Genomic DNA, 14,870 nt, shown 5'->3' with positions numbered 1-14,870 from the left:
GTGGTTAGGATTTTGTGCTTCCAATACAGGGGGCATGGGTTCAATCCCTGGTCAGGGAATTAAGATCCTGCATGTGGCAGGGCCCAAAATTTAAAAAAAAAAATTGGTTTCGGGGAGAGGGTGGTTAGTGAACAATTTTCACTTGTGTGCTCTTCTGTAACTCCCAAAGTTTTGTAATTAGAAAGAAACAATAATTTCTATTAAAAAAAAAAAAACAACTCACCAGAGAGCGGTATCAAGAAATGGCTGCCATTACATGGAGTTCTAGTTTGAGAAGACTTTTACTTACACAATCTCATTTGATTTTCATAATAACTGAGTTGTCAGACCATTTATTTTATTGTTACAAATAAGTATAACAAAATTTACCATCTTAACCATCCATTGGTTTTTATAATTAAATTGTATAATTACACAGCGAGTACAACTGGCATGAATAAGTTCAAGGATAAACACAACTGACTGTGAGCCCAACAGGTGGGAAGGGAAGTGTGCGGGTGTCCTAGAGAGTAGCCTTCTGCTCTGATAGCTCAGTGTACCCTCAGTGCAGGTTTTAGGAGTAAACAGAGAGCACTGTTGCATTCAACACGTTATGTGGAGGTAGGTTGTACTCGCTAAAGCGCTGCTTCCCAGTAAGGTAGCCATTAGCCCCATGTAGTTGTTGAGCTCTTGGCAAGCTGCTAGTCCAAATGGAGATGTGCTGTATGTGTAAAACACATAGCACATTTCGAAGACTTAGCATGAAGAGAAAGAATGTGAAATATCATACGTATAATTAGCATGAAGAGAAAGAATGTGAAATATCATACTTATAATTTTTGCTAATTACCTGTTGAAGTGATAATATCTGGGTTATACTGGATTAAAGAAAATATACTTTTTAAAAAGGCAGGCCGGTGTGATTGAAATATGAGCCGGTCGCGCCTGTCCCAACTCCTCCGGCCCCTGGGAATCAGCCCCAATCCGGGGTGGTTATCGCGGGGACGCGGACGTGGCCCCGCCCCCTGCACCTCCCCCGCCCCCTTCCCTGCCCCTTCCCCGCCCCCTTCCCCGCCCCGCGCTTGCGCACTCCCGCAAGGCTCGCGCAGGTGCTCTGGCCTCCCTCTTCTCCTAGAGCCCGGCCGGAACCAAGGCTCCGGCGCCTCTCCGGAGCCTGGGGTTGGCTTGGCTCGCCATGCGTTGGGGGCTGCGCCCTCGCGGGCCGGGGGCAGCGGCCCTGGCCGTGGCCCGGAATTTGTGGGTGCCGCCCTGCCTTCCTCGTCGGCCTGGCTGGCGAGGGGCGACGAGGAGGCTTTTGGTGCGGTCAGTCACCGGGGCCAGTAACCAGCTGCAGAATTCGAGTAATGGCAGCTATCGGGACACGGTGTTGCTGCCGCAGACCAGCTTCCCCATGAAGCTGCTGGGCCGCCAGCAGCCCGACACGGAGCTGGAGATCCAGCAGGTACGGGCCGGCCTGTGCGCGGCGCGGGCCGGGAGGGGGGCCTCGGGAGGGGGGACACGGGCCCTTCCCGGAGCCACGCCTGGGCCACTCACACCCCGAGTGGGGCGGGACCCGGCCGCAGGCTCCAGGCCCTTTTGGGCCGGGGGTGTTGCGACCCGGTCAGTGGAAATCATGCGCTTCCCACAGGTTGTATTGGGTGAAAACAGAAGTGCAGAAACCTCTAGGCAAGTCCCTTAGACGTGGCTGGTTCCAGAGCGGAATGCTAAGGGGGAACCAGCGGTGCTCAGATAGCACGGATGGAATAGAAGTCCCAGTTTTAGCTTAGACAGAACCAGTCGAATTTGGACGCTTTTCCAGTGGCTTTTAAAAAGTGAATTAACATGTACACATATAAATACAAATTCGATTATGAGAAGTTGAAGCTTACTTTTGTGGTATCAATAGGTCCTTAGTTGGAATTACGGCTTGTTTGAAGGGTCAGGTAGCTGTGGTTACTTCCTCAGAGTCCGCTTCCCAAACTGTGCCTCTGTCTCCTGTATTAGACTGAATTTTCTAAGGGCAGAGATTCACTTGTTAGTTTGTGTAATTTTAGAGTCTTTAAAATCCCTGATATTTTGGATATATTGTCTTAGTAAATACGCTTAGCTTAAATATTCTTATGACAGCTCTCAGAGTTCTAGACTCACAAACCTGTTTTGGCCATCTAATTTTTTAAAGTGTTCTATCCAGCACCTTCTATATTTCTGGAACTGTGACAGTTGCAGATATTTTCTCATATAATCTTCACACCAGCTCGGTGAGTTGGATATTATTAACATTTTTTTCAAATGAGGGAATAGGCCTACAAAGGCAAAGTGACTTGGCCAAGGTCACACAGCAAGTGGGGGAAGGAGAGAGGGATTACAATCAGTGTTATTCCAAATTAAGAGAGTAGCGAGTGTTGAGGCCAAAGGATAGCAGGAATAAGATGTGAGTGCATGTGTCTGTGTGTGTGTGGGGGGGGGGGGAGGGGGTGTGTGTGATGGGGGACCTACAGGTCCTTCAGCATGGAGTGGAGGGTGGGGAGTGCTGAGAGACTGCCCAAGAATTTAGTGGTACTAAACCTTTGTAGGGTCCTGTATACGTTTATATAGCACTTAGACTTTAAACTGAAGTCTACGGAGAAGCTATTCAAAAATATTAAAAGATGAATATCAGATGTGCATTTTAGAAACCTCACCATTTGTGTTTTAGAGTTGAATACATTAGAATGGGATAGGAAATAAGCAGGTGTTGGTTGTTATTTATGGTAAGATTCAGGAGTATGTATTTACATGATGTTCAGACATTATTGTTCTTTTTAAACAGAAATGTGGATTTTTGGAACTTTATTCATGGCAAAGAGAAAGAAAAGTGAAGACAGAGTTTTGTCTTCACGATGGACCTCCTTATGCAAATGGTGACCCTCATGTTGGACATGCTTTAAATAAGGTAATTATAATTTAGGTTACAAGACTGGAGGGAACACCTTTATCTAAATACACTTTGCAAAAGAGTATATTCTAGTTTTATGACAGTTATGTAAATTTGCACTGGCATACTTAAACTAAAATGTCTTAATAGAAAGTAGCAATAAACAGTTTCAGTACTGTGTGAAAAATAACATCACTCGTATTTGCCTTGAACTTATTTTATGTTAGTAAGTATCATTTTATTCAGTAAATCATTGGTGAGCGTCTATTATGTGCCAGGTATTGTCTAGACTCTGGGAATAGCAGTGAACAAAATAAGGATAAGTCCTGGCTTTATGGAGCTTGTGCTCTAAACAGGAAGGCATAATAAGATAAATAAGTAAAATATTTAATATGTTAGATAGTTGCTATAGACTGAATATTTGTCTGTGTGTCGTCTTGGCTCCCGCCGCCTGCAAATCATACGTTGAAACCTAATCCCTAATGTAGTATTTGGAGGTGGGGCCTTTGACAGGTGATAAGGTCATTCTTGGCTGCTATGTGAGCAATAGACTGTAGAGGTAGAGGGAGTTTGGAAATAGGGAGACTAAGAAGGGGACTACTGCATAATTCAGGAGAGAGATGATGGCCGTTTTGACCAGGGTTGAAGCCATGAAAGTGGTGTGAGAAATAGTCAGATTCTGGGTACAGTTTGGAGGTAGAGCTGACAGGATTTGCTGATGGATTAGATGTGTGGGGTAAGAAAAAGAGAAGAGTCAAGGATGCTTCCAAGAAGCATCTTGAGCACTTAAAAAGTCAGAAGAGCTCTTACCTGAGATGGATAAGACTGGGAAGATCAGTTTGGGGGACGAAGTCAGGAGTTCAGACCTGGGCATGTTTCCTTTGAGACAAGATTAGACATGCAGGTGGAGATACTAAATAGGCAGTTGGAGGCGAGAGGTCCATACTGGATATGTAAATTGATAGGTCATCACCATATACAGTTCAGGGTTGCATTTTGTTTTGTTTTTGAGGGGTGGCTGCTAGGTGCATTTTAAATAGTAAATGAATTGAGCGAGAAATTGAGGTTCTAGGCTTTCTCTGCTTTCTACCATGAAGAGTAAGAATGATTATAGTTTGCTTCATGGTTATGCTGAGGTAATAGTAGTTAAGTGGTCTGCTTTCCAGGAAACAGTTGTTTTTATTACAGGCTATTTATCAGCTCACCTTTCTTTACTGATTCTTATTTCTCACCTACGTTAGGTTAAATCATTTTATATTAGTACTCTCCTTGAGTTTTTAAATTCATTTGGCATTCCCCCCCACCCCCTTCAGAACCCCAAGAGATTTTTTTCCCAAGTAGAGCAGTAATTACACATGCATGCCTTTTGCAAAGCAAAGATTTTGTTGCTTGACATCAGTGTTCCTTTTGAGTCTAGAAGAGTATCTAAATCTCAATTTCTAGCATCCAGTCAGAATTTTTTTTCCCTTTTATTCAACTTACTCAGTTACTTCCATGAGCCTTGTAAGACTCCTTGAAATGCCCCCATTTGTAGACAAAATGGCGTGTAATTTTTTCCTTCTGTTCTTGCATTATGGGTATTATCCAATATTTACAATGGATATGTTTGAGCACTTTCAGAAATTAAACCTTGTTTTTCTATTTAAAATAAGAGGCACGGGAATTCCCTGGTGATCCAGTGGTTAGGACTCGGGGCTCTCACTGCCGGGGTCCTGAGTTCAGTCCCTGGTAGGGGATCTAAGATCCCGCAAGCTGCATTGCAAGGCCAGAAATAAATAAATAGAATAGAATAGAATAAAATAAAATAAATAAAATTAAAAAAGAAAATAAAAGAAAATTTAAAAAATAAATAAATAAAATTAAAAAAGAAAATAAGATAAAATAAAATAAAATAGGCAGGTATGTGATTGATCCATTTAAGGTATTATGATACCCCAGTCTTGGGTGGTATTTTTAAAACGAGGGTAAGTGTGGTATATCTTCCCATAAAATCAATTTAATTTGTAGTTTGGGAGAAAAAAGATATTTAACCAGTCATTCAAAACCATTTTATGTTAAGCCACATATTAATCTGCTTGGGCTGTTATAACAAAATACCTTAGACTGAGTGGCCTAACAAACATACATTTACTTCTTACAGTTCTGGAGGCTGGGAAGTCCAAGATTAAGATGCCAGCTGATCTTGGCTCTCTTCCTAGCTTACAGAAAGCTACCTTCTCACTGTGTCCTCACATGGGGGTAGGGGGTGGTGGAGGGAAGAGGGGGAGGGGGAAGAACGCTTTTCTTATAAGGGCACTGTTTCCGTCATTAGAGCCCCACTCTTATGACATCATCTAACCCTAATTACCCCCAAAATTTCATTTCCCAATACGTTGAGGGTTATGGCTCTAACATATGAAAGGAGGGGTTTGGGGGACACACAGACATTCAGACCGTAACACATGATATGAAATGGAATACAAAATTCCTTTGAATTTGAAAGGAATGGAAGGGATTTTCAAGTTTAAGCTTGCTCTAAGCCCCATTTCTTCTTTCTTCCTTCTCGCTTCTCCCACAGGCTGCTAGCCCAGCTGAGTGGCTGTTGATATCAAATTGTATGTTACAGGCCTGCCTGTGTTGAAATAGAGAGCTTCAACCAGAATGTAAATCAACTTGGTTACTAAGCACACAGTTTAGTGACTATTTTTGTAGCAAGACTTTCTTGATGAAGGAAGCAGTCAGTTGACTTGCATTTTGATGTAAAGCTCTTTCTCTTGAAATAGACTGGCACCTTTGTATAGTACTGGACGAATGTATAATTTCATTGTTCTCAAAAAATTTTTTTCCAGAATAACCTGTGGTAACCTGCACCAATCTTAAATCATTCAGTTTGATGAGTTACGACAGCTGTATACATCTGTTAACCTCCCAGTGCAAGATATAGAAGATATATATATATATATATATATATATATATGTGTGTGTATATATATACACACATTTATTGAGGTATAATTGATTTACAATAGTAATTAGTTTCAGGTGTACAGCATAGTGATTCAGTATTTTTATACAGTCCAAAATGATCACCATAGTAGGTCTGGTTACTGTCACGATACAATTTATTACAATATTACTATATTCCCTATACTGTACATTACATCCCTGTGACTTATTTACTTTCTAAGTGTAAATTGGACTTCTGAATCCCTTTCACCTTTTTCAACCCCCCCCACCCCCTTTCCCTCTGGCAACCACCAGTTTGTTGTCTGTATCTATGAGTCTGTTTTTCTTTTTTTATATTTGTTCTGTCTGGTTTGATCCCACATATAAGTGAAATCATACGATATTTGTCTTTCTCTGTCTAACTTATTTCACTTATTTCTAGGTCCATTCATGTTGTCCCAAGTGGCAATATTTTATTGTTTTTTTTTAATGCCTGAGTAATATTCCATTTTATATATATGCCACATACCCATTATCTGTGCATCTGTTGATAGACACTTAGGTTGCTTCCATATCTTAGGTTGCTATTGTAAATAATGCTGCTGTGAACATGGAAATGTGTGTATCTTTTCAAATTAGTGTCTTTGTCTTCTTCAGATAAATACCCAGAAGTGGAATTGCTAAATAGTATGGTATTGATAGTTCTGATTTTAATTTTTGAGGAATTTTCATACTGTCTTCCATAATGGTTGTATCAATTTACATTCCTACCAACAGTGGACAAGGGTTCCCTTTTCTCTATGTCCTTGTTATTTGTTGTCTCTTTGGTAATAGGCATTCTTACAGGTGTGAGGTGATATCTCAATGTGCTTTTGACTTGCATTTCCCGGATGATTAGTGATATTGAGTATCTTTTCATGTGCCTGTTGGCCATCTGTATATCTTCTTTGGAAAAATGTCTGTTCAGGTCCTCTGCCCATTCTTTTTTTTTTTTTTTTTTTTTTTTTAAAGGATTTTCTTATTTATTTATTTATTTATTTCTTTATTTATTTTTGGCTGTGTTGGGTCTTCGGTTCGTGCGAGGGCTTTCTCCAGTTGCGGCAAGCGGGGGCCACTCTTCATCGCGGTGCGGGGACCGCCCTTCATCGCGGTGCGCGGGCCTTTCTCTATCGCGGCCCCTCCCGTCGCGGGGCACAGGCTCCAGACGCGCAGGCTCAGCAATTGTGGCTCACGGGCCCAGCTGCTCCGTGGCATGTGGGATCTTCCCAGACCAGGGCTCGAACCCGTGTCCCCTGCATTAGCAGGCAGATTCTCAACCACTGCGCCACCAGGGAAGCCCTGCCCATTCTTTAATTGAGTTTTGTGTGTGTGTGTGTGTGTGTGTGTGTGTGTGTGTGTGTGTGTTTTCTTTCTTTTTTTGCTGTTGAATTGTATGAGTTCTTTATAGATTTTGGGTATTAACTCCTTATCGGACATATCATTTTAAAATCTTCTCCCATTCCCTAGATTACCTTTTAGTTTTCTAGATTGTTTCCTTCACTGTGCAAAAAGCTTTTTAGTTTGATGTAATCCCATTTATTTTTGCTTTTGTTGCCCTTGCCTGAGGAGACAGATACAAAAAAATATTGCTAAGACCCATGTCAGAGAGCTTACTGCTTATGTTTTTGTCTAGGAGTTTTAAGGTTTCATGTCTTAAATTCAAGTCTTTAATCCATTTTGAGTTTATCTCTGTATATGGTATATGAAAGTGGTCCAGTTTCATTCTTTTCCATGTAGCTATGCAGTTTTCCCAGCATCATTTATTGAAGAGACTGTCTTTTTCCCATTGTACATTTTCGCCTCCTTTGTCATAGATTCATTGGCCATATAAATGTGGGGTTTATTTCTGGGCTCTCTATTCTGTTACATTGATCAATGTGTCTGTTTTTTGTTCCAGTATCATACTGTTTTGATGACTGTGGCTTTGTAGTGTAGTTTGAAATCGGAGTGCATGATACCTCCAGCTTTGTTCTTCCTTATCAAGATTGTTTTGGCTGTTCAGGGTTTTTTGTGTTTCCATATAAATTTTAGAATTATTTGTTCCAGTTCTGTGAAAAATGTTGTTGGTATCTTGATAGGGATTGCGTTGAATCTGTAGATTGTGTTGAGTAGTATGGTCACTTTAACAATATTCTTCCAATCCATGAGCAGAATATATCTTTCCATTTGTTTGTGTCATCTTCAGTTTCTTTCATCAGTGTCATAGCTTTTGGAGCACAGGCCTTTTACCTTAGATTTATTCCTAGGTATTTTATTCTTTTTAATGCAACTGTAGATGAGATTGTTTTCTTAATTTCTATTTCTGATAGTTTGTTGTTTGTGTAAAGAAATGCAAAAGATTTCTGTATATTATTTTTGTATTCTGCAACTTTACTGAACTTGTTGATGAATTCTAATAGTTTTTTGTGACATCTTTAGGATTTTCTATATATAGTATTATGTCATCTGCAAACAGTGACAGTTTTACTTCTTCCTTTCTGATTTAGATTCCTTTTATTTCTTTTTCTTGTCTGATTGCTGTGGCTAGGACTTCTAATACTATGTTGAAATAAAAGTGGTAAGAGTGGACACCCTTGTCTTGTTCCTGATCTCAGAAGAAAAAAGCTTTTAGCTTTTCACCACTGAGTATGATGTTAGCTGTGGGTTTGTCAAATATGGCCTTTATTATTTCAGGTTATGTTCTCTCTATACCCAGTTTGTTGAGAGTTTTATCATAAATGGATTTCGGCAAACACTTTTTCTGCATCTTGTGAAATGATCATATGATTTTTATTCTTTGTTCTGTTAATGTGGTGTATCACACTGATTGATTTGCAGATATTGAATCATCCTTGCATCCTTGGAATAAATCCTACTTGATCATGGTGTATGATCCTTTTAATGAATTATTGAATTCACTTTGCTAACATTTTGTTGAGGATTTTTGCTTCTGTGTTCATCAGTAATATTGGCCTGTAATTTTCTTTTTTTAATAGTGTCCTTGTGTGGTTTTTGTATCAGCGTAATGCTGGCCTCATAGAATGAGGAGTTTCTGCCCTCATCACTGTTTTGGTTTCTATTGCTTTCATTTTTTTGCCCACTGTAAAATTTCAGGTAGGTTGAATCATAGCATATATTCTTCTGTGTCTGGCTTCTTTAACTCATGTAGTATTTTTTGATACTCGTACGTGCTGTTATAGATGTCAATAATTGATTCCTTTTTAATTGTCTTTAATTGGTTAGTAGCATTCTGTTGAGAGAATGTACCAAAATTTATTCACTATTTTTTTCAGTCCTTTATTTTTATGTATACTTTAATGGAAAATTTGGAGAGGGCACGACCTTTGACATCTGTCTGTATTTTCAAAACCAGAAATCTGGTCACTAAACAAGTCAGTATTGCTATTAGAGCAGAATTGTAACATGTATTATACATTGTATTAGAACAGTTAATTGTATTGAAAACTTCTGAAACATTTGAGATGTGTTACACATATTGCACATTCCTCAATATTAAGTTTGTTTACTTCTGCAGAGGCCAAATTATGCTGCTTGATAGATCATTTTCAAATTATTAGACATATTACATCAGATGGTAAAAAGGGCATTTATTTCTTTTCATGGACAAAACTGAAGTGCTTGGTTTTCTTTTTATTTTATTGTTTTTTAAGTACACGCTATTCGAAAACAATATCATTCAAATTTTGTCTTAAAGTTTATATTTGAAGTAATTGTAGATTCAAGTGCATTTGTAAGAAAAAATAGAGAGGACTCCTTGTACATTTTACCCAGTTTCCCCCAATGGTAACATATTGCAAAACTGTAGTACCATATCACAACCATGATGTTGACATTGATACAATCAAGATACCAAACATTTCCATCAGGAATCCCTCATGATGCTCTTTTATAGCTATATTCATTTCCCTCTTTTCCCACCACTTCCTTTAGCTGTTCTAACTACTAACCTGTTCTCTACTTCTGTATTTTTGTCATTTCAAGAATACTGTGTAAATGTAATCATACAGTTTTGGGGATTGACTTTTTTCACTCAGCATAATTTCCCTGAGACTCATCCAGGTTACTGAGCATATCAATAATAGTCTGTTTTATTGCTGAGTGGTATCCCTTGGTGTGATGTACCACAGGTTGTTCACCATTCACCTGTTGACACCTGGCTTGTTGCCAGTTTTTTTATTATTAGGAATAAAGCTACTCTAAACATTCACATACAGGTTTTTGTCTGAATGTAAGTTTTCATTTCTGTGGGATAAATGCCCAGGACTGCACTTGCTGGGTCATATGGTAGTTGCATGTTTAGGTTTGTAAGAAAATATCAAACTGATTTCAGTGGTGGCTTTTAGCATTTTACATTCCTACCAGTAATGTACGAATGATCTTGTTTCTCTGCATGTCAGCAGCATTTGGTGGTGTCACTATTTTTTATTCTAGCCATTCTGATAGCTGGGTATCCCATTGTGGTTTTAAATTTGCATTTCCTTAATGGCTAATGATGTTAAGCACTTCCATCTCTTTATTTGCCATCTGTTGACCCTCTTTGGTGAAATGTCTCTTTATGTCTTTTGGCCATTTTCTAATTAGATTGTTTAATTTTTTACTATTTTGAGAGTTTTTTATATATTCTAGGTACTAAATCTTTGCCAGGATACGCGGTTTGCAACTATTTCTCCCAGTCTGTAGCTTGTGTTTTCATCCTCTTAACAGAGTATGTTGCAAATTGAAAGTTTTACATTTTTATGAAGTCTAATTTATCAGTTTTTCCTTTCATGAATCATGCTTTTAGTGTCATGTCTAGGAACTCTTTGTCTAACCTGAGGTCCTGAAGATTTTTTTTTTCTAAAAGTTTTACACTTTACATTTAAACCCCATGATCTGTCTTGAGTTTATATAAGGTGTGAGGCTTAGATTGAGGTTTATTTTTTCCCATATGGATGTTTACTTGCTGTAGCACCATTATTATCTTCTTCCTAATGAATTGCTTTTGTACCAATGTCAAAAATCAGTTGGGCAAACTTGTGTGGGCCTATTTCTGGATATTCTGTTTGCTTTTTTTGTTCTGCATGTCTCTTTTTCCACAAATACCACAGTTTTGATTACTATGGCTATAGAGAAAGTTTTGAAATTTGGTAGTCTGATTCTTCCCATTTTTTTTTGTTTTTCAAAATTGCTTTAGCTATTTTGGTTTCTTTGCCTTTACATTAAAATTTAGAATAATTTTTTTGACTTTGAATTTTGGGAGTATTAGCAGGTACCAGGTCAGTTGTGTGGGTAGGTAGTAAACAGCAAGCAGTATGCAAATTTTTTGTGAGAACTAATTTAAAAAAATTACCCCCAGTTTTATTGAGATATAATTGACACGTAACATTGTATTAATTAAGGTATATGACATAATGATTTGAAATATATATATATAGTGAAATGATTACCACAGTAAGTTTAATTAATATCCATTGTGTCACATAGTTCGAAATTTTTATTTTCTTATGGTGAAAACTTTTAAGATCTACCCTCTTAGCAACTTTAAAATATATAATACAGGGCTTCCCTGGTGGCGCAGTGGTTGAGAATCTGCCTGCTAATGCAGGGGACACGGGTTCGAGCCCTGGTCTGGGAAGATCCCACATGCCACGGAGCAGCTGGGCCCGTGAGCCACAACTACTGAGCCTGCGCGTCTGGAGCCTGTGCCCCGCAACGGGAGGGGCCGCGATAGTGAAAGGCCCGCGCACCGCGATGAAGAGCGGTCCCTGCACCGCGATGAAGAGTGGCCCCCACTTGCCGTAACTAGAGAAAGCCCTCGCACGAACCGAAGACCCAACACAGCCAAAAATAAAGAAAGAAATAAATAAAGTAGCTATAAAAAAAAAAAAAAAAAAATATATATATATATATATATAATACATTGTTGTTACTATAGTCACCATGCTGTACCTTACATCCCCAGAGCTGGTAAGTATTATAATTTGGAGTTTGTACCTTCTGACCATTGTCACCCATATCTCCAACCCCCCCAGCCCCCACCTATGGCAACCACCAATCTCTTCTCTGATTTTAAAAAAATCCATGATATATGAGGAAAAATGGATAAATTTGATTTCATCAAAGTTAGAATCTTTCTAGGAGTTTGATTTTTTTTTTATATTCCACATATAAGTTAGATCATAGGGTATCTGCCTTTCTCTGTCTGACTTACTTTACTTAGCATAACGCCCTCAAGTTCCATCTATGTTGTTGCAAATGGCAGGATTTTCTTCTTTTTTATGGCTGAATAATATTCCATTGTATATATAGACCACATTTTCCATATTCATTCATCCATTAGTGTACTTAGGTTGTTTCCCTGTCTTGGCTGTTGTAAATAATGGGGCAGTGAACATGGGGGTGCACATATATATCCAAGTGTTTTCATTTCCTTCAGATAAATACCCAGAAGTGGAGTTGATGGATCATATGGTAGTTCTATTTTAATTTTTTGAGGAACCTCCATGCTGTTTTCCATAGTGGCTGCACCAAATTACATTCCCATCAGTAGTGCACAAGGATTCCCTTTTCTCCACATCCTTGTCAACACTTATTATCTCTTGTCTTTTAGAGGACAGCCATTCTGACAGTTGTGAGGTGATATCTCATTGTGGTTTTGATTTGTATTTCCCTGGTGATTGGTGATGTTGTGTACCTTTTCATGTACTTGTTGACCATTTTTATGTCTTCTTTAGGAAAATGTCTGTTCAGGTCTTTTGTCCATTTTTTTATTGGATTATTTGCTTTTTTTGCTGTTGAGTTTTACATATCCTTATATTGAGTATATATTCATACGGTAAGTATCTTAATGTTTTGGTTATTAACCCCTTATCAGAAAAATGGTTTGCAAATATTTTTTCCCATTCTGTAAGTTACCTTTTCATTTTGTTCATTGCTTCTTTTGCTGTGAAGAGGGTTTTTAGTTTGATATAGTCCCACTTTTTGGTTTCTGCTTTCATTACTTGTGCAACAAAAATCATTGTCAAGACCAAAGTCATGGGGTTTTTCCCCTATATTTTTCTTCTAGTAGCTTTGCAATTTCAGGTCTTAACTTTAAGTCCTTAATCCATTTCAAGTTAATTTTGGTAAGTGGTGTAAGATAGGGGGTCTACTTTCAATTTTTTGCATGAAAATATATGGTTTTCCCTTTACCGTTTATTGAAGAGACTAGTCTTTCCCCATTGAGTGAGAATTCTTGGCTTTCTTGTCACATATTAGTTGACTTTATATACAAAGGTTATTTTTGGGCTCTTGATTCTTTTACATTGGTCTCTGTGTCTGTTGTTCTGCTAATACTATAGTGTTTTGATTACAGTAGCTTTGTAATATCAGGAAATGTGTTGTCTCCAGCTTTGTTTTTTCTCTAATTTGCATTGGCTATTTGGGCTCTTTTGTGGTTCATTATGAATTTTAGGATTTTTTTTTTCTGTTTCTGGGAAAAATGTCATTGGAATTTTGACATGGGTTGCATTGAATCTTTAATGGCTTTGGGTGTATGGGCATTTTAACAGTACAGACATGCCTTGGAAGATATTTCGGGTTCAGTTCCATTCCACTGCAATAAAGCAAATATTGGGTCGAGGCTAGTCTCATGAATGTTTTGGTTTTCCAGTGCATATAAAAGCTGTTTACACTACATTGTAGTCTATTAAGTGTGCAGTAGTATTATCTGTCAAAAAATGCACATACCTTAATTTAAAAATACTTTATTGCTAAAGGAATGGTAACCAATATCTGACAAGGCAGGGTTGCCACAAACCTTCAATTTGTAAAAAATGCAATATCCCTGAGTTGCAATAAAATGAAGCACGATAAAATGAGGTATGCCTGTATTAATTCTTCTGATCCATGAATGTGGGATATCTTTCCATTTATTTGTGTCATCTTCGATTTCTTTCATCCATGTCTTCATGGTTTTCTGTGTACAGATCTTTTAGCTCCTTGGTTAAATTTATTTCTAAATGTTTTGTTGTTTATGGTACTATTGTACATAGAGGGTTTTTAAAATTTCTTTTTCAGATAGTTTATTGTTAGCGTATAGGAGCATGTCTGATTTTTATATGTTGATTTTGTATCCTGAAACTTTAATGAACTTGTTTATTCTAACAGTTTTTTTGTCAAGTCTAGGATTTTCTGTATATAACGTCACGTCATCTGCAAACAAAGACAATTTTACTGCTTACTTTTTGGTTGGGTATCTTTTTTTTTTTTTTTCCTTTTCTATTTGTTCTGGCTAGGACCTCTAATACTATATTGAATAGGAATGGTGAGAGTGGGCACCCTTGTATTATTCCTGATCTTAGAGGAAAAGCTTTCAGCCTTTCACCATTCAGTATGATGTTAGCTGTGGCCTTGTCATATATGGCCTAATGTATTATCTTTGAGGTATGTTCCTTCTGTACCCACTATATTGAGAGTTTTTATAATGAAATTTTTATATGTTGAATTTTGTCAGATGCTTTTTCGGCTTCTGTTGAGATGAACGTGTGATTTTTATCTTCTAATGTGGTGTGTCAACTTAATGATTTGTTTATGTGGAACCATCCTTGCATCCCAGGGATGAATCCCACTTTATCATGGTGTACGATCCTTTTAATATGCTGTTGAATTTGATTTGATAGTATTTTGTTAATAACTTTTACATCTATATTCATCAGGGATTTTGGCCAGTGGTTTTCTTGTAGTATCCTTGTTGGCTTTGGTATTAAGGTAGTGTTGGCCTTATAAAATGGGTTTGGGAGTATTCAGTTTTTCTGAAGAGTTAGAAAAAGATTGGCATTCATTCTTCTGTAAATATTTGGTAGAATTCATCTATGAAGTCCTGGGCTTTTCTTTTTTGGGAGATTTAAAATTACTCATTCAGTCTTTTTATTTGTTACTGTTCTGTTCAGATTTTCTATTTTTTCATGTTTCAGTCTGGGTGAGTTTTACGTGCCTGCAAATTTATCCATTTTTCCTAGGTTGTTCAATTTCTTGGCATATAATTGTTCACAGT

The 14,870-nt window shown here is 38.0% G+C and overlaps 1 protein-coding gene across 1 annotated transcript in view; it reads left to right on the top strand.

Annotated features, from left to right (window-relative positions):
- The first annotated feature begins 1,072 nt into the window (after nucleotides 1–1,072).
- IARS2 (isoleucyl-tRNA synthetase 2, mitochondrial) overlaps nucleotides 1,073–14,870 on the top strand; it is a 77,006-nt gene continuing 63,208 nt past the window's right edge. Inside the window, exons 1-2 of the mRNA XM_007172069.2 lie at nucleotides 1,073–1,441; nucleotides 2,789–2,911. Coding sequence (XP_007172131.2) covers nucleotides 1,175–1,441; nucleotides 2,789–2,911 — 390 coding nt within the window. The 5' untranslated portion in view covers nucleotides 1,073–1,174. The remainder of the gene's footprint in view (nucleotides 1,442–2,788; nucleotides 2,912–14,870) is intronic.

This window comes from Balaenoptera acutorostrata, chromosome 1, assembly GCF_949987535.1.
Source record: "Balaenoptera acutorostrata chromosome 1, mBalAcu1.1, whole genome shotgun sequence".
NCBI classification, from domain to species: domain Eukaryota; kingdom Metazoa; phylum Chordata; class Mammalia; order Artiodactyla; family Balaenopteridae; genus Balaenoptera; species Balaenoptera acutorostrata.
Note: the sequence above shows the minus strand (reverse complement) of the source record. Positions and strands in the feature narration are given on the sequence as shown.